The sequence below is a fragment of the Trichophyton rubrum genome (assembly GCF_000151425.1).
Source record: "Trichophyton rubrum CBS 118892 genomic scaffold supercont2.5, whole genome shotgun sequence".
NCBI classification, from domain to species: Eukaryota; Fungi; Ascomycota; class Eurotiomycetes; order Onygenales; family Arthrodermataceae; genus Trichophyton; species Trichophyton rubrum.
Window position 1 is genome coordinate 1584767 of NW_003456424.1, and position 25309 is coordinate 1610075.

The following is a 25309-nucleotide window of genomic DNA, read 5'->3' on the forward strand; positions in this document are numbered from 1 at the left end:
ATGACTTTTTGGGCGGCATCGGACTTGGGATCTGCGAGGTAAGGAGATATGTCGACTGTAGGGACACCTGAAAAGCTTCCTTTTGTCATTTTTATCGCTATTCAGGGTGGACTGTGATACTATGCAAGCTATATCTCGAGACAGATGGATTGTGGGTGATCTATCTTTCACCAGGTGAGTTGCTGCTGGAGAATAACGAAATATAACTCACAGATGTTCAGCCGATAACTCACAAACATAGTTTTCATTGTTTCACCAAATATAGCCGGGCCCTTTAGGACATAGGTGTCGATTATTTTCTACCTGGGCTTCCAACGATTAACTTATTCGGTTCATCAGAGAAACCAAGACACTTATTTGCCTTTTGAGCTCAACCCCGAAATGAGGCTCTAGAATGTCGGCCCCAATTTTTCTTTAGGTCTTAGACGGGATATCACTCGGTTCTTCATGTGAATGTCGTATTCTCGTTACACGTCCACTTGCAGTATGAAATGACTAGGTAGGTCAAGAAGCGAGACATCTCCTAGGAAGTAACATCATAGTGAAGGCGGTGTAACCTTCCATGGGACCTGAGTATTATCCACAGTCTCGACCGTCAACCCCGTCCGGCATTCTGAAGGAGGCAAGAGATGTTGTGGACAAGTAAATGATCCATGGGGAAGGGCTGAGGTTAACGGGCCGGCGGGTCCATGACCCCTCTTCGCAGAGCTATTATTTCGAACCAATCCATTCATCCCAATTGAAACTAGGATGTTAGGTCTATGTGCTGCTGTATTGAGCTTAGAAGTGGACTGATGGAAAGGGATTTAAAACCGATTTCCAGAGATTTAGTCGATTGGGTTGAAGTGTCAAAAGTTCCAGTAGGCTCACCACATGGAGAGTGAGGTGTACCTAAAGTCGAAGAAGCCTGCACGTCAATGTATCTTTGCGCACATAAATTTAAAATCGCGGGATAATAGTATTAGTTGTATCTCCTTTGAAAGGTTGAAATGCGGCCATTCAAAAGGAAAATTTAGTAATACTGCTAACCGAAATGCTGTACATAGTAGTTATTTGCCTTAAATTGGATTCTGTAAGAGGCCGCCGGGACGATTGTTACCAGGCCTATGCGGTAGCAAATGACCAGCACTCTATTTTTCATGCCTGGGTAAAGGACTCTTAGCGTTGCAGTTACCATGCGTTACGTTGAACGAAGGGGAATTGCAAAAAAACAGGAGCTATTCTTACTTACTTCTTGAACTTACCAGAAAGGGAAGGACAAAATAACAATCTTAGAGTAAGATGTATTAAGCCTCGGGACAGAGGAAGCATGGCAGCTTTCATCTGATATCAAGCTTTTGAGAGTATCTGATTGCCATCACCTGAACTGGCGCAGCAGCGGTTCTCCTCATGAGAGATAATGACGACATGGATAATACCCATTGCGGTTTCAAAGAAGGAAATTGTAGTGTCCTTAATAGGTGCAGTTCCATGTCAGGGGTTAAGGCGAAATTTTTTTCCAGCAAACCTGGAAAGCAGCCCACATGGCCTTAAATAGAGAACATCCATAGAAGACATGGAATGGCCAAGATCTGTGCTTCCATCCCTTCCAGAAGAAAAGAGAAGCGATGTGAGTGTGGCATTTGTCCATTCTCAAGGATCAAGAATCGTTTACCCAATGCAAAATATATTGAGCATTACCTTGGATATGGACAATATTCGAGAGTTAAAACCTCGAAAACTGTGGTCCGAAAAGGAAGACAATGTGTTGCGGAGTGAGGTAGCCAGGCAAGGTAAGTGATTGATGACCAAGAGGAAGTGGGAGCAAGTCACTGATACGCATTTAACTGATAATGATTATCAAACAGCGGAGCATGGAAAGGCGAAAGATTGGCGAACAATTGCTGAAAAGCTCCCCGGTCGAAGTAATAAAGGTTACCTCGTCCCCTGGGTGAGGTTTGACTCAACAAAGTTTTCAACTCTAATGTATGGCTTAGATTGCAGAAAACGTTGGATCAAATTGGACGGTCCGGTAAAAAAAGGCCCATGGAGCCAGGAAGAGGACCAACGTCTTCATAAAGCGGTTTTGCTCCATTCTAATGTGTTAGTTATTAAACCGTTGGTGTGCCAAACTCGAATCAGGAGACAGTCTGACGGAAGTTTAGCTGGACGGAAGTTGCGCAAGTCGTAGGAACACGACATGCTGATCGTTAGTTCTCCTAAGCTATTTTCTGAAGATGCCTTGACCAAACTAAGCATTTTCGGAGGAATGGTCTAGATGCTAACGCGGCTTAATAGAGTGCGCTAAACGTTGGTTGCATTTCCTTAACCCCAATTTGAACCATGGCGAATGGAGCGAGCAAGAAGACGAGCGTCTCTTAGCCGCAGTTGAACGAGGAGGACGCAACTGGAGGAAGATCGTGGATGAGATACTCCAAGGAAGATCAGCCACAGACGCCAAAAACAGGTGAGATAAGGGTATAAATAAAAAGCCATTTGCCAAATTTTTTACAGCTTTTAAATAGGCACGCAATCCTCCAGAGAAACAGAAAAAATGGTACCGCAGCAGGTTCGGACCGCCAAAGGCCTTCGTTTTCACGGCGTCGAAGAAATGGCACTACCCTTGAGGTGACTGAGAACCGCGATACAACTAATTGGTGGACAACAGGCTCAATGGATTTTATGAGGGATATTATACACTATAACTCTCCCATTTGTTCAGTTGGGCCGGGAATTGCCAATGGTAGTAATTTCGACGCGCTCCTTATGGAACAGCCTAATCAAATGTTCAGTTCCCCGTCTGGATCGGCTTTCATGCATGATCGTACACAGCTCCATGGGGACACTGGGGAGCTACCTGGGTGGCATGTAGTTCCAAGTAGCCACCCCTATCAAGAGAAACCGAATGATCACGATATGGAGTTCCATGCCAGCTGTGGCCCTAGTTCGTTCGAAAATGCGAGTGAGAGTCACATGGGGATAGCTGATACCTTCTTCGAGTCATTAACAACAATGGTAGATATGGAGGGAGAAGGTGGCTTACATACTCCATCAGTTTCTTCACATTCATTGGACTGTCATCCGGTAACTCGAAAAACGGGGAGCTCGATTGTCTTAGATAAAAGCGAGCAAGCTGATGAAGAGGATGGAGGTGAAGATGACGACGACCACAACGAAGAGGCCGCAATTGGGAAGAATGAGGCATTCAATAGTTCGTACCACGACCCATCTATGCCTTCCATTGAAGAGATCCTGGGAACGGTTTCAAAGGAAAACAGAAAAAGTACAATGATTTTGCAGCATATGCAGTCGGATCAGGTTGGGCAGGTGTTGGAATTTCTTTTTTCCTCAAATTCATCTGTAGATGTTAAGATAATTAGCGAGAATTAACATGAGGGAGATGAATATTGACGGTTATTGCAGGACAGGTAGATCCTGGAGAACTTGAGAGTATTCGCTACGTTGGTAATAAATAAACTTAAACTCACTATTACATGTTGTTCTCTGCCTGTATTCATGATTTGGTCGTTGGATCATAGTATATATTGTATTGGTGTGAACGGAGTAAATGAGGGTAAGATTCCGAGAGCATCATGTCTCTTGATCAAATGTCAGTAGACGTGTTTCTGGTTATCACAGGCCACTAGTACCCTGATTAAAACATCAGCTTTATCCAGTGTACAGAGCCTGTTTTTTGCCATCATTGGATGCCACGATAACATCCACTACCCTACGACTGGTGTTCTAAGTAAGTTTTAAGTTAGATTTTATGGTATCCGACCTGCGATTAAGACGGAGGGGAAATCAATGTAAAAATAAAAGTATGTAACGAATATCAAAGACTTACTCCAGAATTGTGCGCATCTATTGACACTTTCCGTAGGGTATTTTCCTAGAAGGAATCCAGCATAAAAGAGGAGTTTCTCCTTTGTGCTATTACTAACCGCAAAATGAAAGATATATATTCTTCAAACCAAAAATCGCTGCTAAATAGCGATTTTTCATGACCGAAACTCAAACCGAATCGTGTATCCCATAGGGCATTGCGCGATGACAATCACAGCTGAAGCGGTTGCGGCCTCATGATTGACTACGGTAGCTAGGCAAACTTGGATTACCTATTGGAGGAATTGGTGACTTTGGCGCACAGAATCAAGATGAAACGGCAGCTCCTGCGAACGATGCAAATGATATATGAGCTTGTTGTACACTGTGAGGAGCGGAAGGGTGTATCTTGGAGCAATCTTTCCGGATTTAAGGCCACGCTGACGATAACCCCGATATACTCAGCTCCCGCTTACACATGATCGCACGGGCGGGAAAACTTGAAGATATGAGGGATCGTAAGTAAAAAAGGTCGAGCATTCAACGGCACAAAGGCGACACAGAATAGTAGACTCAGTGCTCGCAGTAGCATGAAGAGATCGATGCCTAGGTTCTTGACACCATTGCTGTTACCCTCCAGGCAAACCGTGAAGGTGTTCATGATAATCTGTGCCAGGTACGCGCGTACACGAGAGGCATATTCAACATCATATCCGAAATTGCTCCCCATTTTAGCCATCCTCAGGGCGTTGCCAGTTCCATATACCAAGAATCAATCCTTCCCTCCACTCTGGCCTAACTATCTTTTCGACTGCTAGGAAAAGATCCAATAGGCACGATCGGTCATCTTGAAAGAAGTCAAAACATCAGTTTTCCGGGTGATACAAGAGCATCGGTGTATAATACCACGACCTACAGCCCGAAATCGAGGAGTTTAGGAGTGCATTTGGAATAACGAGACGAGGTTGCAATAAGCTCACCAAGACGGGGCTAAAAGTATTTAGTTCGTTTCAAGAATGACTAGCTTAGAAGCCCCGGCTCTTGGCAACGCGCCTCATGTCAACGACGACGAGCTGTTCATTAACGACGACAACCTAAGGGATGCAAGGGACGGGGAAAGAAAAGATAATGGTGGTAGTGGTGGTGGCGAAAGGCTTAGGCTGGAGGAAGAACTTCCCTCGGAGAATGAGTTTCGCACTACCGGCTTGAGGCTGTTTTTAATCCTGAGTTCGCTGCTGGTTTCCGTGTTTTGCCAGGCTCTCGATGATACCATAATCGCGACAGCTATACCCCCAATTACGGACCACTTTCGCCGGTTAAGCCATGTAGGCTGGTATGGATCTGTCTATCTCCTAACGAATTGTGCCTTTCAACTCTTCTATGGCAAGCTGTACAAGATCTTCCCATTGCGCTGGGTTTTTATGAGCGCCCTCTTCATCTTTGAACTCGGCTCGTTAGTTGCAGCTATAGCCCCCAAAAGCGAAACATTGATAACCGGTCGTGCCGTTGCAGGTATTGGTGCGGCTGGAATAACGAGTGGCGCCATGACTATCATGGCCCACACCGCTCCTGTTCGTTGGCGCCCAACATTCACCAGTATGATTGGCGCAGTATACGGGGTTGCTAGTGTTGTTGGCCCTTTATTAGGAGGAGTACTTGCAGAAAAGGTTAGCTGGAGGTGGATTTTTTATTTGAATTTACCTCTTGGTGGAGCCTCAGCATTTATCCTCTCACTTTCGCTCAAACGGCTGCCACCCAGTGCTGGTGGGCAAAACTTGACTGTTGCCATGACGATCAAGCGACTAGATCTGGTGGGCACCTTCACCTTTATTGCCAGCATAGCTTGTCTTCTCACAGCATTGCAGTATGGTGGAACAACCGCTCCATGGTCGTCTGGTCTCGTTGTTGCCTTATTAACGATATTCTCAATACTGTTGGCTACATTTATCTTAGCTCAGATTCTACAGAAGGACGAAAATGCAACGATCCCAACGCATATTGCGAAAAATAGAAACATGGCATTTGGAGCCTTTTTTGCGATCTGTCAAGGCGGTGCTTTCAATATCTTTATCTTTTATCTCCCACTGTACTTCCAGGTTATAAAAGGCGCCAATCCGATCAGGTCCGGCATAAATTATTTACCACTAATCTTGGTTAATACCATTGGTATTATTATATCCGGTCTTCTCACTACGAAACTTGGCTATTACATGCCATGGATTTGGTTCTCTAGCATGACGATGCCCATTGGGGCCGGCCTCCTGACAACGTTAACTGTTGATTCAAACCCTAGCCATTGGGTGATATACCAGCTCGTATTTGCTATTGGTTCAGGATTTGGTCTACAACAACCATTTGTGACTGCACAGACTTCACTGCCGCTTGAAGAAGTGAGTACTGGTATGGCAATCATGTTATTCTCCCAGCTGGGGGGAGGGGCAATTTTTGTCCCTGTTGCACAGAGCGTTTTTCTCTCGGAGCTTGTGACTAGTGTGGGAAGGGCAGGAATCCCAGGTTTAGATCCTCATCAATTGATCACACTGGGTGCAACCCAGTTCAAGCAAATTATTCCCCCAGCGGATATTCCGAGAGTGGTGTTAGCCTACAACAGTGGCCTTCAACAGGCATATAAAGTTGCACTCGTTTTGGCTTGCGTGTCTATTATTGGGCCTCTGGGTATGAAATGGGTTTCGCTGAAACCAGAAACCCAAAAGAAAAACCCAGGTATAGCTGATCTGGACAAGGTGTAATTAAGTTGTGGAGAAGGAAATATGCCTCTCTTGGAACATATATGTACCACAGATTTTCCTGCACTTACTTGGAGTGTCAAACACAGGCAATATAAATGAGCGGAGAGTAATATATTAATTAAGTTTTATTCTGGGGGGAAATGAAGGATTGTCAATATGATAATGTAAAGAGATAAATCAAAAGTGACTGAAATTATAAAATGCTTGGTCGAAGTAATAACTTCATTTTCTGAACACTTTTCCCCTTTTTGCCAAGCGGTCGGGTACCTGACCTATCTGGGCAAAGTATATATCACGTGATATTCAACTAGCTTTCCGGATAAACTCTTCTCCTGAGCCGCACTTTAAATCCACGTTGAGTGACGAACCACCGATTCATTACAACCCAATCACCACCCTCGTCAGGGTCGAGGAGCTCGAACTATTTTGCAGGCAAGTGACCTTAGTCCGGGCGACTAATTACCTCAGATACCATATGAGGCCTATTACTTACATAGAAACGCCTTAATAATGTTGGCACGATCTTATAGATCTCCAGCAGAGCAATATTCTTGCCGATACAATTGCGATGGCCAGCACCAAACTAGAACTTGGATGAGCTGAGGGTTGATGACGGGTAAAAAAGGTACTCAATATTCTGCTTACCGTGAGGAGACACTTTTCCATGTACTTTGCTTGCTCTGGTTTGCACAGCCATCTTTCTGGTCGCCACTTATCGCAATCGGCCCCAAATGTTTGTTCATGGTGATGAGTCACCCAAGAACTCATGCCAACAACGGTTCCGCCTTCTATGTGTTGGCCACAGATATTAGCACCTTCTGCAGGAATTACTCTCTCCATAGGAAGTCCAAGGGGAGGATGCATGCGGCCTGCTTCATTAATGCATGCATTAAAGTATGGAAGATCTTTGGCTTGTCTAAATCCAGCAAGCTCGTCGAGGTTCCCTGCTTCAGCGGCCTCGTCAAATTCTGCCACCAGGCGCTTGAGGGTACTCGGATTATGCAACAGATAATAGAACATAGCTCTTAGGAACATTGCTGTGCTATCACTGCCCGCGGTAATATTTGAAGAAGTCCATACCAGGAGCGCACTTTTGGGAGCCACCCACAATATCAGTCAGCCAATATCACAATTTGATCAAAATCTTCACTTACAACGGAGGGACTGATGGATCGCTGGCTTCCACTTCCATAAAACGTGACAACATGTCTCTGTTGTTTATCTTCCATTCTTTCTTTAGTTCACCCTTTTCGATTTTTTGCCTTTCTTGAACCCTGCGCATTGCAAAAATCACTCCAGGACTTTGAATATTCTTCCTGAAAAAGCGTAAAATGGGGTTGTTTGTCCAAACATCCCCTAGCCAAGGCATTTGTGTCACCTTTTTCTATGTTAGAGCTTCATTTCTCTAACATATCTTTGGGGGACTGGGCCGATCTCACCAAGGCAGTTTTTTGGAGAGTGCTCCAAAGCTCCGCCATAACTCCATCTATATCTTCTCCTTTCTCCATGAAGCCGAACCGGTGGGAGAATGTTAACTCTCCCATGACATCAAAAGCGAACATTTGCAACCACTGCCCAAAATCGCATGGAATAGTTTTCCCACTTCCACTTCCACTTTCGGTCTTAGCAAACCTACTCTCAAGCTGCTCGCAGAATACTCTCATGGCGGTATCGACATAAGGCTCAAATGAAACCAGGTGGCTCATTGAGTAGACATTAGAGATAGGACGCTTCAATGCCCGGTGGATTGCCTCATTCTGAGTGGCAAATATTCCTTCGACTGGTTTACTCCGCGTCTTAAGCAATAGGGAGCGATAGAAATCTGACTATTATGCTGTAAGTCAAAACATCATATCGATCCCTTATTCTTTCCTCTCACCTTTGGCCATGGTCTTTTGAATGAGTATATGGTTCCTATTTCCCTTGGGTCTCCTACGCTCACCATATTCGGGCCGAAACGTACGATGGGGCCATATTTTTTGTGCAGGTCGATATGAATTCTATGGGCATTGAAACTCTTTACCCAGAGTAATCGGGGGATATTCGTGAATCTAGCAAAGAACGGTCCAGGTATGTGGGATAGGCGATAATATGACTTAACTGATATAACAAGAAAGATAACAAGAGGAAGAAGGATGGAGAGGCCCAATACATAGGTATGTTGAGACGGCAAGCCTGTTAACAATTCTAGTTGATCCATGGCTGATAGTTTGGGATGTGAGGTGGAAAACCCAGGGAGATGCGTCAAGCGTGTCTCTTCTACAGATACAATTATGACTGGCCATATCTAGCCTAAGCTTGGAAATATGAATCAGTGTGTACCACCCTGTCTTTTGTACTCAGGTCCTGCTACTCAGGTTCACCCCCTTGCAGATAAATTTGCTTATCAACTCCTCTTTTAGTTGCCTGGAATACACTTACCACCACAGCTATTGAGAGCTATTCGGGTCCGCCAGCATACTCAGGACCGGCCGGCGATAACTATGCCATTGGTCCCAAAAATCACAGGCTTAGACCTGCACCTTTACAACATTCCGCTCGTTACATCTGACGTTTCTTTAATGGAACGTCATCCTTTTTGACCTTCCACTTTCTATATATTAATATTTTGACGTAAGTTGTACGAACACACAAGTTCAACACCGGCTCATTCCAGAGCTACCAACATTCGTCATGGTTGGTACATTGTCAACACCCTCCAGGGCTCCTACTATTCATCTATTTGGACCCCAGGCGCTTGCCTTTCGTGCAGAGTCTTTCAGTAAACTGAAAGCTGTGCTCTTTAGCGTGCCTTATAATCAGTGGATTCTGGATGTCATCGAAACTCTTCCGGGGCTGTGGGATGCTGCCTCAAAAGAACTTTCATGTATGCAAAAGTTTCCTGGGGGACAGTTGCTGCAAAACCTGGCTGTCTGGATTAAGGAGAATACCACCACAGAGGCAATATTTCCTCTCCCCAATATCCTCCTGACGCCTCTTGTTGTCATCACTCATTTAACCCAGTACCGGAGATATCTGGAGCATATTGATCCTACATACCCGGCAGACAACTGTTTTCAGTCACCTATCCATATCCAGTCAGAAGCACTCGGCCTTTGTACTGGCCTCCTGGCAGCCATCGCAGTGTCTAGTTCTACAAACCTGGAGGAGTTTAGACGCAATGGCGCTGCGGCAATACGGCTTGCCATGCTTATTGGCGCCCTGGTTGATTCTGAAAATGAAAACAACTCGGAAGGAGGGGCCATATCTCAATCTATTACATGGAATTCCCTGAGATCTCAGGTGAAGATGCTAGAGATTATAAAGCAGTTTCCCCAGGTAAGTTATAATCAACTGAAGTTTTAAGGTATATATATAAATATTTATGAAACTTCCAGGCGTATATCTCGGTACTTTATGACGAGAAACGAGCCACGGTTACGTGCACCAAGGTTATTGCGGCAAAACTTGCTAATCTCATGAGAAAAGAGGGCCTGATAGTTGCGGAGCTCAGCCTGCAAGGGTATTTCCACTACCAAGGACACCAAGACTCTGTGGAGCTACTTATTCAGTTGTGTGATTCGAATCCGGAGTTACAATTTTCAAACCATTCATCACTAGATCGTTCAGACCATGGCCATAAATCAGATTCTGGTTTTACGAAAGACACGAAACCACATCAATTAGCTCTAAGATCCATATTGGTCGAACAATGCGACTGGTATCGTACCTTTGCAGCTACTTACACTTCGAAATCGAATGGCTCTCAATCACAGGTGGTTCTTTTCGGTCACGATAACTGCGTACCCCCATCTATGGCGCGGAATCTCGGGCGAAATCTGATAAATGCAACAAACCTCGATGAAGTGCTGCCTTCAGCCGAAATTCAGCCTCATTTGGAAGCAAGACACAGTCATGTACGAGATGACAGTGATATTGCTGTTGTTGGCATGGCTTGCAAAGTAGCTGGAGCGGATGATGTTGAACAATTTTGGGACATATTACGCGCTGGAAAATCACAACATACTGAACCACCTTCTGATCGTTTCCACTTTGGCACTTTTTGGCGAGAGCTGGACCCAAAACGGAGATGGTACGGCAATTTTATAACCGATTTCGATGCTTTCGACCACAAATTCTTTAGGAAAAGCCCTCGCGAAATGATATCAACTGACCCCCAGCAGCGATGGATGCTTCAAATTGCATACCAAGCTCTCCAGCAGTCAGGGTATTTCTTGTCTCCGGATCGGGACAAGCACATAGGCTGCTATATAGGTCTTGGGTGTGTGGACTACGAGCATAATATTGCATGTTACCCCGCAAATGCGTTCTCTGCAACGGGGAATTTGAGGAGCTTTGTCGCTGGTAAAGTTAGCCATTACTTTGGCTGGACCGGCCCTTCTCTTACTATTGATTCCGCTTGTTCATCCTCAGCAGTGGCCATTCATCATGCTTGCAAAGCTATACTTAGTGGTGAATGTACTGCTGCTGTAGCCGGTGGTGCGACAATATTAACAAGCCCCATATGGTTTCAAAATCTAGCCGGCGCATCGTTTCTCAGCCCCACAGGCAACTGCAAACCTTTTGATGCGAATGCCGACGGTTATTGTCGAGGGGAAGGAGTTGGTGCGGTGGTACTCAAAAGGCTCTCAACAGCCCTTGGTGACGGAGACCAAATCCTAGGCGTCATCTCCAGTAGTGCTGTATATCAGAATCAAAATTGCACCCCGATAACTGTCCCTAATGCGGATTCCCTTTCAACCCTGTTTCGCGATGTGACCAAGCAAGCCGGCCTTGATCCCAGTCGTATTTCAGTCGTTGAGGCACATGGAACGGGGACTCCAGTTGGTGACCCGGCGGAGTATGAAAGTATTCTCAGGGTATTCGGAGGCCAGAACCGTCCAGATACACTTTCCTTGGGTTCTGTTAAGGGCCTTGTTGGACATGCAGAAACTGCTGCCGGTATCGTTTCACTAATCAAAGTTCTTCTAATGATTCAAGAGCGATCCATTCCGCCACAAGCAAGCTTTAACACGATTAATCCTGCAATCAAGCGGTCCCCTTCCGATAACATGGAAATTCCTACGAATTTAGCAAAATGGGACACAGAGTTCCGAGCAGCCTTGATCAACAATTATGGGGCATCAGGCTCAAATGCTTCACTCATTGTTACTCAACCCCCAGAGCAAGCATTAGGCACTACAATCCACAGCTCATCCTTCCCTTCAGGGATCAAATACCCTTTTTGGTTCTGTGGAAATGATGATGGCAGTATCCAAAGATATATTGCTCGATTCCGTCAGTTTTTGGAGTCGAGTAAGTGTCTCGGAAAAACCATCACCGCCTTTGACTTAGCGTTTAACCTTTACCGTCAATCAAATAGAATGCTTAGCCGTGCACTGTTGCTAGGCTCTGGCTCGATGGCTGAACTGGAAGCCACTCTTAAAATATTCGAGAACGATGTCTCTCAAATTGAATCAATGGAGTCCGTTGATATTCGATCCGTTATTATGTGCTTCGGTGGTCAAATATCGACTTTTGTTGGCTTGGACCGTGAGATCTACGATACTTGCAAAATATTTCGCAAATATATGGATGAGTGCAATTCTATTATCATGTCTCTTGGGCTAGATGGCTTATTCCCAGACGTTTTCCAGAAATCTCCAGTGAAAGACATTGTTAAGCTTCAAACCATGCTCTTTGCCACTCAATACGCTTCTGCTATGGCGTGGATAGAATGTGGGGTTAAGCCGGTTGCACTTCTTGGACATAGCTTTGGAGAACTCACGGCTCTCTGTGTCTCTGGAGTGCTATCTCTTCCCGAAGCAGCAAAAATGATTATAGGACGTGCGCGTCTAGTTCGAGATCTATGGGGCAACGACAAGGGGTTTATGATGGCTATTGAGGGCGACATCCAGGAGGTTCAGCACCTTTTGAGCGAAGCAAACAAGCTGCAAGAGGGCAGTCAGAAGGTGACGATTGCATGTTATAATGGACCCCGGAGCTTTACAATTGCCGGGCCAGTTCAGTCTGCGAAAATTATTGGCGAATTATTGGCCAATACTCCAGTACTTTCATCAATGAAGTGGAAAAAGTTGAATGTTACAAATGCATATCACTCGATCCTCGTTGAACCTCTTGTGGAATGTCTCCAGCATTTAGGAAGAAGTTTAACCTTTGATGAAGGTAGAATCCCTGTTGAGAGGTGCACCGAACATCCACCTTCTTCTGGCACATTCGTTACAGAATTCATAGCACAGCATATGAGATACCCGGTATATTTCAACCACGCTGTGCAGAGGCTGTCACTCAGATATCCATCGTCCATCTGGCTTGAAGCTGGCTTTAGCTCCACAATCACAACAATGGCTGGCCGAGCTTTGAACCTACCTTCAGATTCTCATTTCCAGGGTATAAATTTCACGAGTGGCAGGGGATTGCAAAACCTTGCTGACGCTACTATGAACTTATGGAGAAACAAGCTGAATGTCACATTTTGGCCCCATCACTCCTTGCAAACCTCTGAGTATAACCAATTACTCCTCCCTCCTTATCAATTCGACAAAACGAAGCACTGGGTTACTCTTAAAAAGCCAGAAGAAGCCCTCTTTAAACTTCAGGACGAGCCTAAACCCCGAGAAGAGCAACCCCTGAGGCTTTGGGAATTTGTTGACTACAATAAAGATGACAAACGCAGCGCTCGATTCAAAATTAACACTGCTAGTACCGAATTTCATGATTATGTTGCTGGCCACACTATTGCGCATGCTGCTCCTTTATGCCCCAGTACGCTTCAGCTGGATATTGTTATTGAAGCTCTCCTAAAGCTGCAACCAGAATATCTTTCGCGCAATCTTCAACCACAACTTCAAGGGCTTGAAAATCATGTCCCAATCTGTCTTGATCTAACTCTCTGTGTCTGGCTGGATGTGGAAGCCATAGACCCAGACGCACTCATTTGGGAATTTAGGATGATCAGTGAACCAACTGGAGGTAAACAAACTCCAACGCTACATGTTTCTGGAAAGATTAGATTCAAATCCAACCAGGACATACAACTTCTCAATGATTTTGCCAGGTACGAACGCCTTTCGGGGCATGAGCGTTGTCTGTCACTCCTGAATGGGGATGATAGCGGTGATATTATACAAGGACGCAACATTTACAAAGTATTTGCCGAAGTCGTGGATTACGGCCAAATTTATCGAGGAGTCCAGAAGCTTGTTGGAAGAGGAAACGAATCAGCAGGAAGAGTGGTGAAAAAATATACCAGACAGACATGGCTTGATACTCCCTTGGCAGACTCTTTCTGTCAATGCGCCGGCATTTTTGTCAACTGTATGACCGATATATCAGAAAATGAAATGTATATCTCGACAAAAATCGAGCAATGGATTCGCTCACCTAAGCTACTCCCTGGTGATTCACGACCGGATGTTTGGAACGTCCTCGCGCTTCATCGCTGCCCATCCGATAAGGAGTTCCTTAGTGACGTATTCATATTTGATTCTCAGAATGGGGAGCTGTTAGAAATTATCCTCGGTATAGGCTACAAGAGGGTATCGAAGCGAAGTTTGGGGAAAATGCTTACCAACCTCACTCCTGGAAACCAAAAGGCTGAAGCCAAAGCCATGCAGCCACATGTGGACGCTGAAATTGATATTGAGGCTTCCTGTTCTACCCCGCCGCCAGTTAGAACAACTCTAACAGACTCTCCCGGAAATGGGCCGCCCAAGGATGTTTCTGAAGATATAAGGAATCTTCTCGCAAATGTCTCTGGACTAGAAACTCACGAAATTAGGAGTGACACTGTTCTTTCTGATATCGGCATTGACTCATTGATGGGTATGGAGCTGGCCCGGGAAATTGAGACAGTGTTCAAGTGCTCATTAGACACTGAAGTGCTTAATGCAGTAACCGACTTCAAGAGTTTGATGAAATGCATCCAGGAAGCCCTAGGCTACAAAATAGCCGATAATGTGGTTTCAAAGCCGGAAACGAATACGAGTACCATCGATATGGGTATCACAGACGCTCATACCGCCAACGGTCCACCTCATGTCAATGGCAGCCTTGCTGAAGATGAAATACTAAATATTCCACCTGACACAATTATTAATGCTTTTCAAGAATCAAAGAGGCTTACAGATGAATTTATATTCAAATATAAATTTGCAGACTATGCCGATTATGTTCTGCCCAAGCAAACCGAGCTGTGCATTGCCTATATAACTGAGGCATTCGAGAAACTGGGATGCTCACTTCAAAAGGCAAAAGAGGGTGAACGGTTGGATCGAATTCCATATCTCCAAAAACACCATAAATTTGTGAATTATCTCTACATGATGCTCGAAAAGGTGGCTCGACTGGTAGATGTGGATGAAAATGCTATAATCACTAGGACTGCCATCACGCCGCCCTTCAAACACTCTACCATTTTATTACATGACCTGATAATCAATCATCCGGATCACGCCAATGATCACAAACTTACTCATCTTATCGGGTCTAAATTGGCCGAATGTTTATCAGGCGAATGCGATGGTGTCCAGCTCATATTTGGCTCCTCAGACGGAAGAGACCTTGTTTCTGGTCTTTATGGCAAATCTCCCATAAATATGGTGTGGCTCAGGCAGATGGAAGATTTCATACACCGTCTTATACAGAAACTTCCAACTAACAAAGGGCCTCTTAAAATCTTAGAAATGGGGGCGGGGACGGGTGGTACCACAGCAATTCTTGTTCCACTCCTCTCCAGTCTTCAGATGCCAGTTGAATACACCTTCACGGACCTCTCAGCATCTTTGGTTGCAGCTGCGAGAAAGAGATTCAAAGATTACACTTTTGTGAAATTTCGTGTTCATGACATTGAGAAGGAGCCTGCTACGGAACTGCTCCAGAGCCAGCATATTGTGATAGCGGCCAACTGTGTCCATGCCACGCATAACCTGGTTAATTCAACCAAGCAGATCCACCGGGTTTTGAGGCCCGACGGATTCTTAATGATCTTGGAAATGACTGATACTCTATACTGGGTTGATGTTGTATTCGGAGTCCTGGAGGGCTGGTGGCTTTATAACGACAGAAGGAAACATGTAGTAGCACATCAATCCATCTGGGAGAAGTCCATGCACTTGGCTGGATACGGCCATGTGGACTGGACTACGGGGGCTCGCCCTGAAACAAGTATCCAACGACTTATCATTGCTTTGACTTCTGGACCCAGGTATGACCGCTTGCCGATGACCCCAAACAATGCTCCGAGTCAAGAAACTGACTTTGTGGCTCGGCAGGCCATAGTCGATAAATATACGCGCGAATATTCAACCTCATTTCCTGCACCCGGGACAGCCACTGAACCAATACTTCCGGAAGCGCTGCAAGGACATAGTGTACTGGTTACAGGAGCAACTGGAAGCCTAGGATCTCACCTTGTTGCTCACTTTGCACGACTTCCCACAGTCAGAGAAGTTGTGTGCCTAAACCGACGAAACAGCGTGGATGCACTATTGCGTCAGGTTCAGTCACTAGAGGGAAAGGGTATCTTCCTGAATGAGAAATCTATGTCAAAACTGAAAGTAATGGCAACCCAGGGAGAGAAAGAGATGCTGGGGCTGCAAGATTCAGAGTACCAGTACTTGGTGCACTCGGTTACCCATATTGTTCATGGAGCATGGCCAATGAGCATAAAGCGGCCAATCAAGGGATTTGAATCACAATTCCAGTTTATGAGGAATTTGATTGATCTGGCTGTTGAAATATCAAACTTGAAGAGTGTGACTCCTGGGTTCCAATTTATATCATCCATCGCAACTGTTGGTTACCATCCCTTGAAGACTAATAAGGTTCTAGTGCCAGAGGAAAGAGTGGAAGTCGACTCAGTGCTTCCGAGTGGTTATGGCGATGCCAAATTGGTATGTGAGAAGATTATGGAGCAAACACTTCATAAACTGCCCGGCAGATTCCGACCCATGTCTGTTCGTATAGGGCAAATTTCGGGATCTAGAAAGAGTGGATATTGGAATCCGGTAGAGCATTTTTCATTCCTCGTCAAGTCGTCACAGACACTTCGGACGCTGCCTGATCTTAAAGGGGTGAGTTATTGATTGAAGGGATACCTTTGGGCTTCAAATATGAATGTATACTAATAAAATACTAGGAATTATCCTGGCTCCCTGTTGATGAAGTTGCAGCGGCACTTGGCGACCTCCTCTTATCGGACACCATGCCATCACCTATTTACCACATCGAAAATCCCATACGGCAGCCGTGGAGCGAGATAATTTGCCTTCTGGCTGATACATTAGATATCCCACGTGCTTCCATTGTTCCATTTGACGTGTGGATGCGCCGAGTTCATCATTTTACTGGTTCAACCGAGTCAAATAACCCGGCCAAAATGTTACTAGAATTTTTCAAAGATCATTTCAGGCGGATGTCCTGTGGTGGCCTAATTTTGGATATTAACAATAGCAGAAAAGATTCCCAAACTTTGGCAAATGCTCAACCTATCGATCCAGCCCTTGTTGCGAAATATATAGCGCAATGGAAAGACTCTGGATTTCTCCGTTGACATACCCCCTATTTACTTGATTTTTATCTCGCGGTGAAGGACAGTTACGGATATCATTCAATCCTTTGGAAATACGGTGGCTCTTTACTTTTATCTGAGTTCCATTAGTTACAGTCTTACAATTAGTTATTATTTCTAACGTCCATAGTTATGGGACTCTACTCTAGTCCAGTATCGGTTTATATGAACCATGCCGCGATATTTGGATAGGCTTTAGCCTCTAGATTGCTAATGGGCTTACTTCTAGAACGGCTACGGCTACGAATCCATTACCCTTTCACCCCTTCAATGTATATATTTAACACCTCACTATCAACCTATGGATTCAATAACTAAGTGCCCGTACACATAATGAATAGGGAACGATATAGGCAATACATTAAACCTGATACGATGACAATGATTATAGGGGCATGCTAACAGGAGGTCAGTAGATATAGCCAATGGCCCCTAGGAGTGTATACATAGAAACAGTATGGATAGACATGTCCATATAAATTGAGCAGAATAACGTAAACGCATATTACCCTCATGACATACAACTTCCATCCCTGAGTAACGATATTCAAGGGGCCAGAATTGCAACCCTACTAGGCGGACAGTAACCAATATAGCCACGGGCATGCTAGAAGTAGCCCAAATTTACTTAAGTTGATGGACAAGATGCTTAACGCCAAGCACGGTTCCGTTTTTGTCTAGCTCAAAGGCTGTGTAATGCTTTCGCTGGTCGGCGTCGCTGGTGTGTTCTGATTCTCTATATTGTCAATTAGTATATATACCATATAAAGCGCTAGAGGGGCATACTTCATAGCAACCCTGGCCATCTGCGGGTTAAAAGTATGAAGGTTCTCTTGGACGACATTGACGAAATCGGCCTCGGTATAGATATATATGAAGTTTTTAGCGCCGTATATATGGATGCAAGCTGCCTAAGCTACATCCTGACAGTTAGTTAGTTGGTGAGCTAACTTAGTTGTTGAATATTCTTCTGCGTCATGAGAAAACCAAAACATCTCACGGCGGTAAGCATCCAGTGCAGATTCACCCATGTCTCGACCACGGATCTTGTCGACCTTCTTTCATGCCGACAGGACGCTTCGAAGCTGTATACTTACTCCAAGCCTCTACCGCCATCAAACTTAAAACTAACAGGCAACAAACCCGCTTCACAAGTACGCCGGCTTCTCCAGCAGCCAGAATGGACAAGACAATCCCCACTGGCACAGAATTGATAGGCCAATCTGGTCGTCGCTATACAATCGAAAGAGTTCTCCAGGCCAAAGAGAACTCGCCTTTGAATGTTTATCTCGCTAAATGTTTACATGTCTTGAAGCATCCATCATTTCGTGAAGCTAACTCTTGTTTGTTTGATAGGTCTGAAAAGGAGGATTTTGTCCTTAAAAATGTCCCCGATTTCGAGTACCTTCAGAAAGTCTATCAAAAAGTAGATGGCTGCTCTTACCTCCGCCTACCACAAGATTCAATGGCCGAGCGCTCGATGTTTGTTTATAGATACCTGACGACCGACTTTTTGAATCTACCTGTCAAAAAAGAATTACCATTAGACATAACCAAGCGAGTTCTAAGAGATGCGTTGCAGGGTCTTGCTGCATTGCATGATAATAACATAATGCATAACGGTATTCCATCCTGTCATTGATCTCTAAACGATTAAGCTAACCTTTACAGATATCAAGGCAAACAACATCTTGGTGGATCAAAAAGACGATGGCTCTATCACGGATGTCCGACTAGGCGACCTTGAAGATGCCGCAATTGTGCCGCCAGGCTGTGGGATATCAGGGAGACAGTTGGGCAATTGGATGTGGCGTAGTCCAGAAGCTCACGCCGAGGGTCCCATGACCTCGCCCACTGATATCTTCTCATTTGCAGTCGTGGTAAATATATGTGTCCCCTTATAGTAGCTGTGTGCCTTCGTTAATATGAATTAGTGCATATACGCCGTCCACAGACGTCTTATCTTTTCAGTTGACGAGAGTGAACTTGGTGCTGGAGAGGAGATATTAGCCCATGTTATTGAACGGCAGATATCATACTTTGCAGATGAAGATAGCATCCAGGAGTTTCTAGAACTGATCAGAGAGAGTCCCTGGGCTGAGGTCTTCAAGATCACCCGTGATGGTTTCAACAAGGAGAACCCTCGAAAGCCATTTGCTCTGTGGAAAGGCGTGGATCCAGCGTTCAAGGACCTAATCTGTCGAATGACACATTTCAACCCAGGGAAGAGAATAATAGCGCGTGGGGCACTAGAACACGAGTTGTTCAAGGGAATATAGACGATCTCTTCTTGGAAGCCGGGAACCGCTGCCAAAGCCTCCACCAGCAACGTTAGCTCTCCGTGCACTTCTTAACACCGACAGGGAGGGTTGGGATGGTTAAATACGTAGTTAATTATTCAATAAACAAACTGTGGGCTCGGTTTAAGGTAAATAACGAAATCTCTAAATTGGCCGGACTGGTATATTGGAGTGATGGGCTTTCTCGAGACACCCAGACCTGATAGGACGTCATCGAGGATCAGCTTAGTCATCAATCAAAAAGCGGCGGGACTTTGGTTCCTAATTTAGGAAGCTTCTCAAAAACAACTTCGAAATAAGAAAGAGAAGAAGAAGAAACCAACAACTGCTGGGAAGAACAGACAACGAAAACAGCTGTTGAAAGGCACTCTCACCTACCGTTCAGATACACAAACCTCCCATCATGTCGCGTCATCACCCAGATCTCGTTATGTGCAGAAAGCAAACCGGCATTGCTATCGGGCGCCTGTGCGACAAATGTGACGGCAAATGTCCCGTCTGCGACTCCTATGTGCGGCCTACGACTTTGGTGCGCGTGTGCGATGAATGCTCCTTTGGCAACTTCCAGAACAAATGCATTGTATGTGGCGGGGAAGGGATCAGTGACGCGTTCTACTGTTTCGAATGTACCAGACTGGAGAAGGATAGGGATGGGTGTCCGAAGATTATCAACCTGGGCAGCTCGAGGACCGATTTGTTCTTCCAACGGAAACAACATCGTGCTGGGGCAGGCGGCGGTGGGGGTGCGATAGTTTGATACGATTGGAGGCAGCCGAATTGCGCCTGGCTGCTAACCACGAGGCCGAAAATTCTACGAGCACTTCACTGGGAACGCTGTGTCCAAATATCTATGCTATGTCTGGGCTGGTAGTTAACGCTATCGAAAGCTACCCCTTCATGATACAGCCAACTGTGTCCGTCTGGGTCTTCTACTCTTTTAATAGAAAAGAAAGAACCGAAACATACCTACCTCTTACCCGGTCTCTTTGGTCTGGCGAATGCTTTCTTGACCTCTTGGACAGGCGGGCTTATCTCCTCCTGCAGTCTATCGGGTGTGATTTCATCTGCACCGGATGCCTCGATCTATATTGGTTTAACGGAAATCGCCCACATCAGCGTCTTACTTTTCGAATATGGCCATTCCCGCTTACTATTGGAATCTAATACGAGGGAAGAATAGGGAACATACCTTATGATTGACAGAGACGCCGTTTCGCGTTGCCCACACCAACAATCCTGCACGGCTACTAGCGTGCAACATGCGCTGCTTGATGGAGGAACCGGAAGGACATGTGTAAATGAAGATCAACTCGGAGGAGCCGGGATGGCGATAGAAGGTGTACTGTGGTTCTGAGGCTGGGATGTGCCCTGATAGAGATTCTGGCGCAACGCTAGACTCTGTTCCCACTAGGTTCAACGTCTCTGTTTTCACATCAATAGCCTGTCATGTATATTGTTAGACTCAATTGGAGAAAATATACAACCATTTGCAAGCTCGATGTGGAAGAAATGCCTTACCAAGAAGACGGCGGCCCCATCTTGGCCCAGGATCTGTAACGCTTCTTCGGCGCCATCTCCAGTTTTAAATAGGGTACTGCTCTCAGAAGCTCCAGCTCCGGATAGCTGGCCACCCTTATTTCCATCCGAACTAACAGTTCCCCCAATACCGATATCCATCCTGCGCTTCCACATGTCTCTTGCATCATTCTCACCTCTTTTAACAGCGTTCAGTTCCCTTTCTTGTTCTCCCATGAGCTCATCTCGTCTGTCATCACCACCCGCACCACCTGCACCACTCTTAGCATTCAAGTCCAGTTCCCTCTCTTTCCATTCCTCCTCATCAAGCACCTCTTCGACATCTGTAGCGAATATATTTTCCGCAAAGTTCTCTGATCCCAGTTCGCGAATGAGTGCAGCTCGAGTGCTTGCAAAAAGTGTCTTGGAGCGTACGGGGCTGTTTGAGGGAACGAACGAGAGGGCTATCAAGCCTGTTTCTGCGTGCTCCTGCGACCGCCTGAGCAGGAGGTAGATAGGAGTCTTGGGCTGTAGATGGTCCGCGAGGGACGGCAACGAGGCAAAGAACTGGCGGTTATCATCACCGTCGCTGCTGCTTCCATGCGAGAAAGAAATGGGTTGCAGGGGAACAAGCTGCTCGTCGGTGATTGTGATGGGCAGGCAGAAGAGCGAGGGGTTAGATATGAAGCCCGCAAAGGCGTCATGGACCTCCGTAGAAACTATTAAGAGTGTTAGCGCCGCATAAATCATCAAGAACGAGCATCCTACCTGATATGCCTGACTGCATCTTGATATAATGGCTACTCGGAGCTGGTGGTGGAAGTTGTGCTGGAGTTGCGTCTTCTTCCCCATGCGGCTCACCTGCAAGCTGAGGTCGGTCAAACTGATAACTAAGAGCCACCCAGCAAAACCTCCCCCACCGCTCGCCTCCGTTTTAACTAATGTCAACAACACGTCTATAAGACCAACACGCCGACTTCCAACTACGAAGTACCCTTGAGGTATACTTGAAAAGGCTCAAGTTTAATATGTGTATATAATATATATAACATATCTATATGCAACCTTTTGAACGGCCGCCTTTTGATGCACCAAATCCAGACCCGGAAATCTATATACTACTAGTCTGTCTCAACATCGCCAAACCGTCCCACTGCAACGCATCAAACAGAGGGGGAAAACAACATAAATAAGGAGAAAGAAAAAAAAGATAATACGCGTACATTGGGCCCTAACGAGCGCAGGGATGGAAACAGAACAATACCCAGGAGATGAAAAAGCCAATATGAAGCCTGGTTTGATCGCTTTGAGCAAGACATGGATATCACAGAGCGCGTTTATGTGTCAGTTCATGGAAGCAGAAGCTCGTTTTTTAAAACAAGGAGGGTCGGAAGAGCGATGGGCTGCGGTTTTGAGGATTATGGGATGGATTTCCGCTCCTGAGGAGGTCTTCGTCGTTTATTCTTCATACTTTCCTCCCATGATGGACCAGCTGCTCTTCTCCAGCTTCTCCCTAAGGAACTCGTACACAGTGAAGGTGACGGCCTGTCCGGGGGCGACTCTCATGACTCGGGGAGTGATACCCTTGTAGAAAGCTCTGGCACCTTCTTGTTTGAACATCTCCTTTGATATGGCTGTGATGCGGGAGATGGCGGACTGTCCAGGCTCTCCGGGCGTCTTCTGCAGTCTGGTCTTGATAGTGTCAATCGGGGCATTGGAAAACGGACCCATGGCACCGGAAATAAGACCGATGCACATCGTCTGGTAGGATGGCAGTTCGGTGTACTGGGGTTGCCAATCCTTGAGGAGCTTTTTCAGTTCGGAGTAGGCAGTGAAGTTGGCTGCCTGGTTTGTTCCCTGACGGAGAGCGGTCAACGAGACACCGCGGTATATGGCACCGACACCTTCTTCTCTTATCACGGTGAACAAGGCGTGTGGTGCACTCCGGTATTTTGGCTTATCGAGCGGATCTGCCAGACTGTGACTCTGAGCCTGCAAGCGAATCTTTATAACCTCCATGGGTGTGACGACGGCCACAGCTTCGGTTACACCAGCAGCCAGACCAGCTAAAAACAGCCAATTGTGTCAGTGTTGAACGGAGTCTACTCCTGAAGGGGCCATGGAGCTTGTTGCAATTGCTCCAGTCTATGGACTTACCAAGCATATTAGCGGAACTCGAGAGTTTTCCAGTCTCGGGATTTGTTAGGTACTGCTTATAATAGCCATACGAAGTGAATCGGATAGCCATCTTTGGGATGATTCCACTGAGAACAGCTCCTAGACCTTTATACAGTCCCAAAGCAGTCTCTCGCCGCACAATCTCTTGTCCAGTCGCAAGAAAACCACGAGCTTTGACCTGAAGGGCGCAATTAGCACCAAGCTTTATCGCGGTGCATAGTATGATCAACAGTCAGCCAACTTACCCCCGGAGCTCGTGCTCGCTTCGAAAGCTGCATTCGTACTTTGATGGTATCTACGCATTTCCGTCAGATAAGAATCAAGCAACAACAGAGTGAGAAACTTGGACACTGTGACAACTTACCGAGCGGATGGCACACGAGAGCTTCCATCATTCCAGCACCACCACCGGCTATCAAATTCATGAATCAGACATGTCCATTCTGTGCATCTTCAACCACCCAGCCTCAGCCGAGCGCATTCATTGCTCACCGATCAGGTTAACCGCCGCCGTGGCCGGCTGTTGCTTTTTATCTTTCGAAGCCATTGCAGAATGCTGTGAGGGAGACGATAGTAACTGGAAATCTGATCGACTGGACTCGATTGAGTATATAGAGAAGCAAGTCGAAAGAAAACAATGAGTCAAGAAGTGAATTGAATCGAAAGGGACGAGACGGAGTAGAAAAGGGACCAGCAAGGTCTCGCAAAAGAATGCCGAGGATCTCTCTCCCATGCGGGTCTGCTTGCCCGGCGTGAGGAACGGGCAAGGGACCCCACGACAAGGGTCACGGGCAAAGTACGCAGGTTGTGAAGAGAGTTTACATATGAGACGAGATGACTGGGATATATTAATCTTCTTCATTTTACTACTGGTCAAGCGTGCCAGCAAGGTGGAGCGGAGGAGAGCTTGGGGCAAGAACTGTATAGCGGAAAGCTCCCCGCATCACCACTGTTACAATACACATACGACTGACAGCGAGAACAGATACGGAGTGAGAAAGAAAGAAGGGGTATGAGAGGCCGCAGGGGATAGCAAGGGACGGCTCAAGCAAAAGAGAAACTAAGCGATTATAAATGCCTGGCCTGCAGCCAGTTCCAGAGCGGCCATGCGATCATTTTCTTCCTCCCTCCCCCCTTATCGATAAAAAAAATGCCTGGAGCTAGTTAGGTAACTATTTCGGGGCAAGAACCGGGTATTTCTCAGGCACATCTGCAGCGTGCTAGCTGTATATCAGCTCCCATTCCCTCCCTCCATCACTATGAGCTTCTAGTGTATGGACTCCCTTCCGAGGCTCAAGCCATGGCTGTCGTCATAGCATGCAATCTTGATATCAACACCCAGCGCAGGTGACACTCACATGCCGGCTCTTTGGCGGCGCTCCTTGCTGCGAGCCTCCTCGCCAAATGCCGGCGGCAAGTCGGAGGACTTGTCTCCGTCGCCAAAGAAGAGCCGAGGTTCGCCCTCGCTGGCCGCAGCCGGAAGAACTTTCTCCGTTGCCGAGAGCCAAGACTGAAGGAACAAATCGGAACTAGGCTTAGGTAAGCTCCGGTTTTACCCCTTCTTGCTCCCTCCAGAGCTTCTTTCTAAGAACTTGTTTATAGAGACGGCAGGAAAGAATAGGATGGCCATGGCAAAAGGACATTCCTTACGCTCGTTGGTTCATGTCAAGCGAGGGGCGGGCTTCAGCTTCCAGCGATAATCTGGCCTCCTCTTCACACTCGGCGCTTTCCACGCACTAAGAATATCCTTTGGTTGTTACATACTTAGTGAAACGCAGATATATTTGCAAGTCAGTCGGCATGTTTCGGCGATGATCGTCTTTCGGCCGGCTTGCCCGACAGCAACCCGATCTTCAGGGAAATTTGAACTAGATGATGACATACAGGGATCTGTTGGGCATCCTTCTGCCAACGCGAGACCAACAGCCTTGCAACGGAGAAACCCATCTTGTGCAGTCTGCCCCAAATTTTTACAACAAATATTGTTACGTGGGCCTCAAGAGGACCAGTTGCTTCCTTTTGAAGTGTTGAGGGGTTCGTGCCATTGGGATAAAACTATACCTTGAGTCTGCTAATACGTTGGCAGAATACGGGTAAGATACGGTACAGCCAGTATTAAGCGCGCGCGCATCCTTGCAATAAGCAAAAATAAGAAAAAAAAATATAGCGGTTCTTCATCACTGAGAGAAGGG

At 46.1% G+C, this 25309-nt stretch overlaps 8 protein-coding genes across 8 annotated transcripts; 4 read left to right on the forward strand and 4 right to left on the reverse strand.

Moving 5' to 3' along the window:
* Positions 1-1555: 1555 nt before the first annotated feature.
* Positions 1556-3369, forward strand: TERG_05350 (uncharacterized protein; the record flags this gene model as incomplete). Its single annotated transcript, XM_003234711.1, has 6 exons — positions 1556-1772; positions 1848-1913; positions 1977-2082; positions 2145-2188; positions 2278-2446; positions 2505-3369. 6 exons carry the CDS (start codon positions 1556-1558, stop codon positions 3367-3369), a joined length of 1467 nt encoding a protein of 488 aa, XP_003234759.1.
* Positions 3370-4820: 1451 nt separating this feature from the next.
* On the forward strand, positions 4821-6628 carry TERG_05351 (uncharacterized protein; the record flags this gene model as incomplete). Its single annotated transcript, XM_003234712.2, has 1 exon — positions 4821-6628. One exon carries the CDS (start codon positions 4821-4823, stop codon positions 6552-6554), a length of 1734 nt encoding a protein of 577 aa, XP_003234760.1. The 3' UTR covers positions 6555-6628.
* Positions 6629-6861: 233 nt separating this feature from the next.
* TERG_05352 (uncharacterized protein) lies at positions 6862-8499 on the reverse strand (the record flags this gene model as incomplete). Its single annotated transcript, XM_047748418.1, has 6 exons — positions 6862-6975; positions 7048-7137; positions 7200-7644; positions 7709-7932; positions 7994-8380; positions 8434-8499. 6 exons carry the CDS (start codon positions 8497-8499, stop codon positions 6862-6864), a joined length of 1326 nt encoding a protein of 441 aa, XP_047604400.1.
* Positions 8500-9915: 1416 nt separating this feature from the next.
* On the forward strand, positions 9916-16779 carry TERG_05353 (uncharacterized protein). The gene has a single exon (XM_047748419.1). The coding sequence runs from the start codon at positions 10013-10015 to the stop codon at positions 16637-16639; it is 6627 nt and encodes a 2208-aa protein (XP_047604401.1). The 5' UTR covers positions 9916-10012; the 3' UTR covers positions 16640-16779.
* A 1525-nt stretch (positions 16780-18304) lies between these two features.
* On the forward strand, positions 18305-19403 carry TERG_05354 (CMGC protein kinase; the record flags this gene model as incomplete). Its single annotated transcript, XM_003234715.1, has 3 exons — positions 18305-18746; positions 18796-19004; positions 19059-19403. The coding sequence occupies 3 exons, from the start codon at positions 18305-18307 to the stop codon at positions 19401-19403; spliced, it is 996 nt and encodes a 331-aa protein (XP_003234763.1).
* Positions 19404-19794: 391 nt separating this feature from the next.
* Positions 19795-20142, reverse strand: TERG_12271 (uncharacterized protein; the record flags this gene model as incomplete). The annotated part of the gene is made up of 1 exon (XM_047751252.1): positions 19795-20142. One exon carries the CDS (start codon positions 20140-20142, stop codon positions 19795-19797), a length of 348 nt encoding a protein of 115 aa, XP_047606571.1.
* Positions 20143-20390: 248 nt separating this feature from the next.
* On the reverse strand, positions 20391-21726 carry TERG_05356 (uncharacterized protein; the record flags this gene model as incomplete). Its single annotated transcript, XM_003234717.1, has 4 exons — positions 20391-20507; positions 20614-20865; positions 20943-21658; positions 21708-21726. 4 exons carry the CDS (start codon positions 21724-21726, stop codon positions 20391-20393), a joined length of 1104 nt encoding a protein of 367 aa, XP_003234765.1.
* A 264-nt stretch (positions 21727-21990) lies between these two features.
* Positions 21991-23582, reverse strand: TERG_05357 (uncharacterized protein). Its single transcript, XM_047748420.1, has 2 exons — positions 23097-23582; positions 21991-23005 (listed from the first exon to the last, which is right to left on the reverse strand). Exons 1-2 carry the CDS (start codon positions 23185-23187, stop codon positions 22398-22400), a joined length of 699 nt encoding a protein of 232 aa, XP_047604402.1. The 5' UTR covers positions 23188-23582; the 3' UTR covers positions 21991-22397.
* Positions 23583-25309: the final 1727 nt, after the last annotated feature.

Excerpts from the sequence above, each read along its gene's own strand:
- TERG_05353 (XM_047748419.1), top strand. The coding sequence starts at position 10,013 with ATGAGAAAAGAGGGCCTGATAGTTGCGGAGCTCAGCCTGCAAGGGTAT.
- TERG_05357 (XM_047748420.1), bottom strand. The coding sequence starts at position 23,187 with ATGGCTATCCGATTCACTTCGTATGGCTATTATAAGCAGTACCTAACA. Across the intron at positions 23,006-23,096 it reads GAGTTCCGCTAATATGCTTG|CTGGTCTGGCTGCTGGTGTA; the intron begins GTAAGTCCATAG and ends GGCTGTTTTTAG.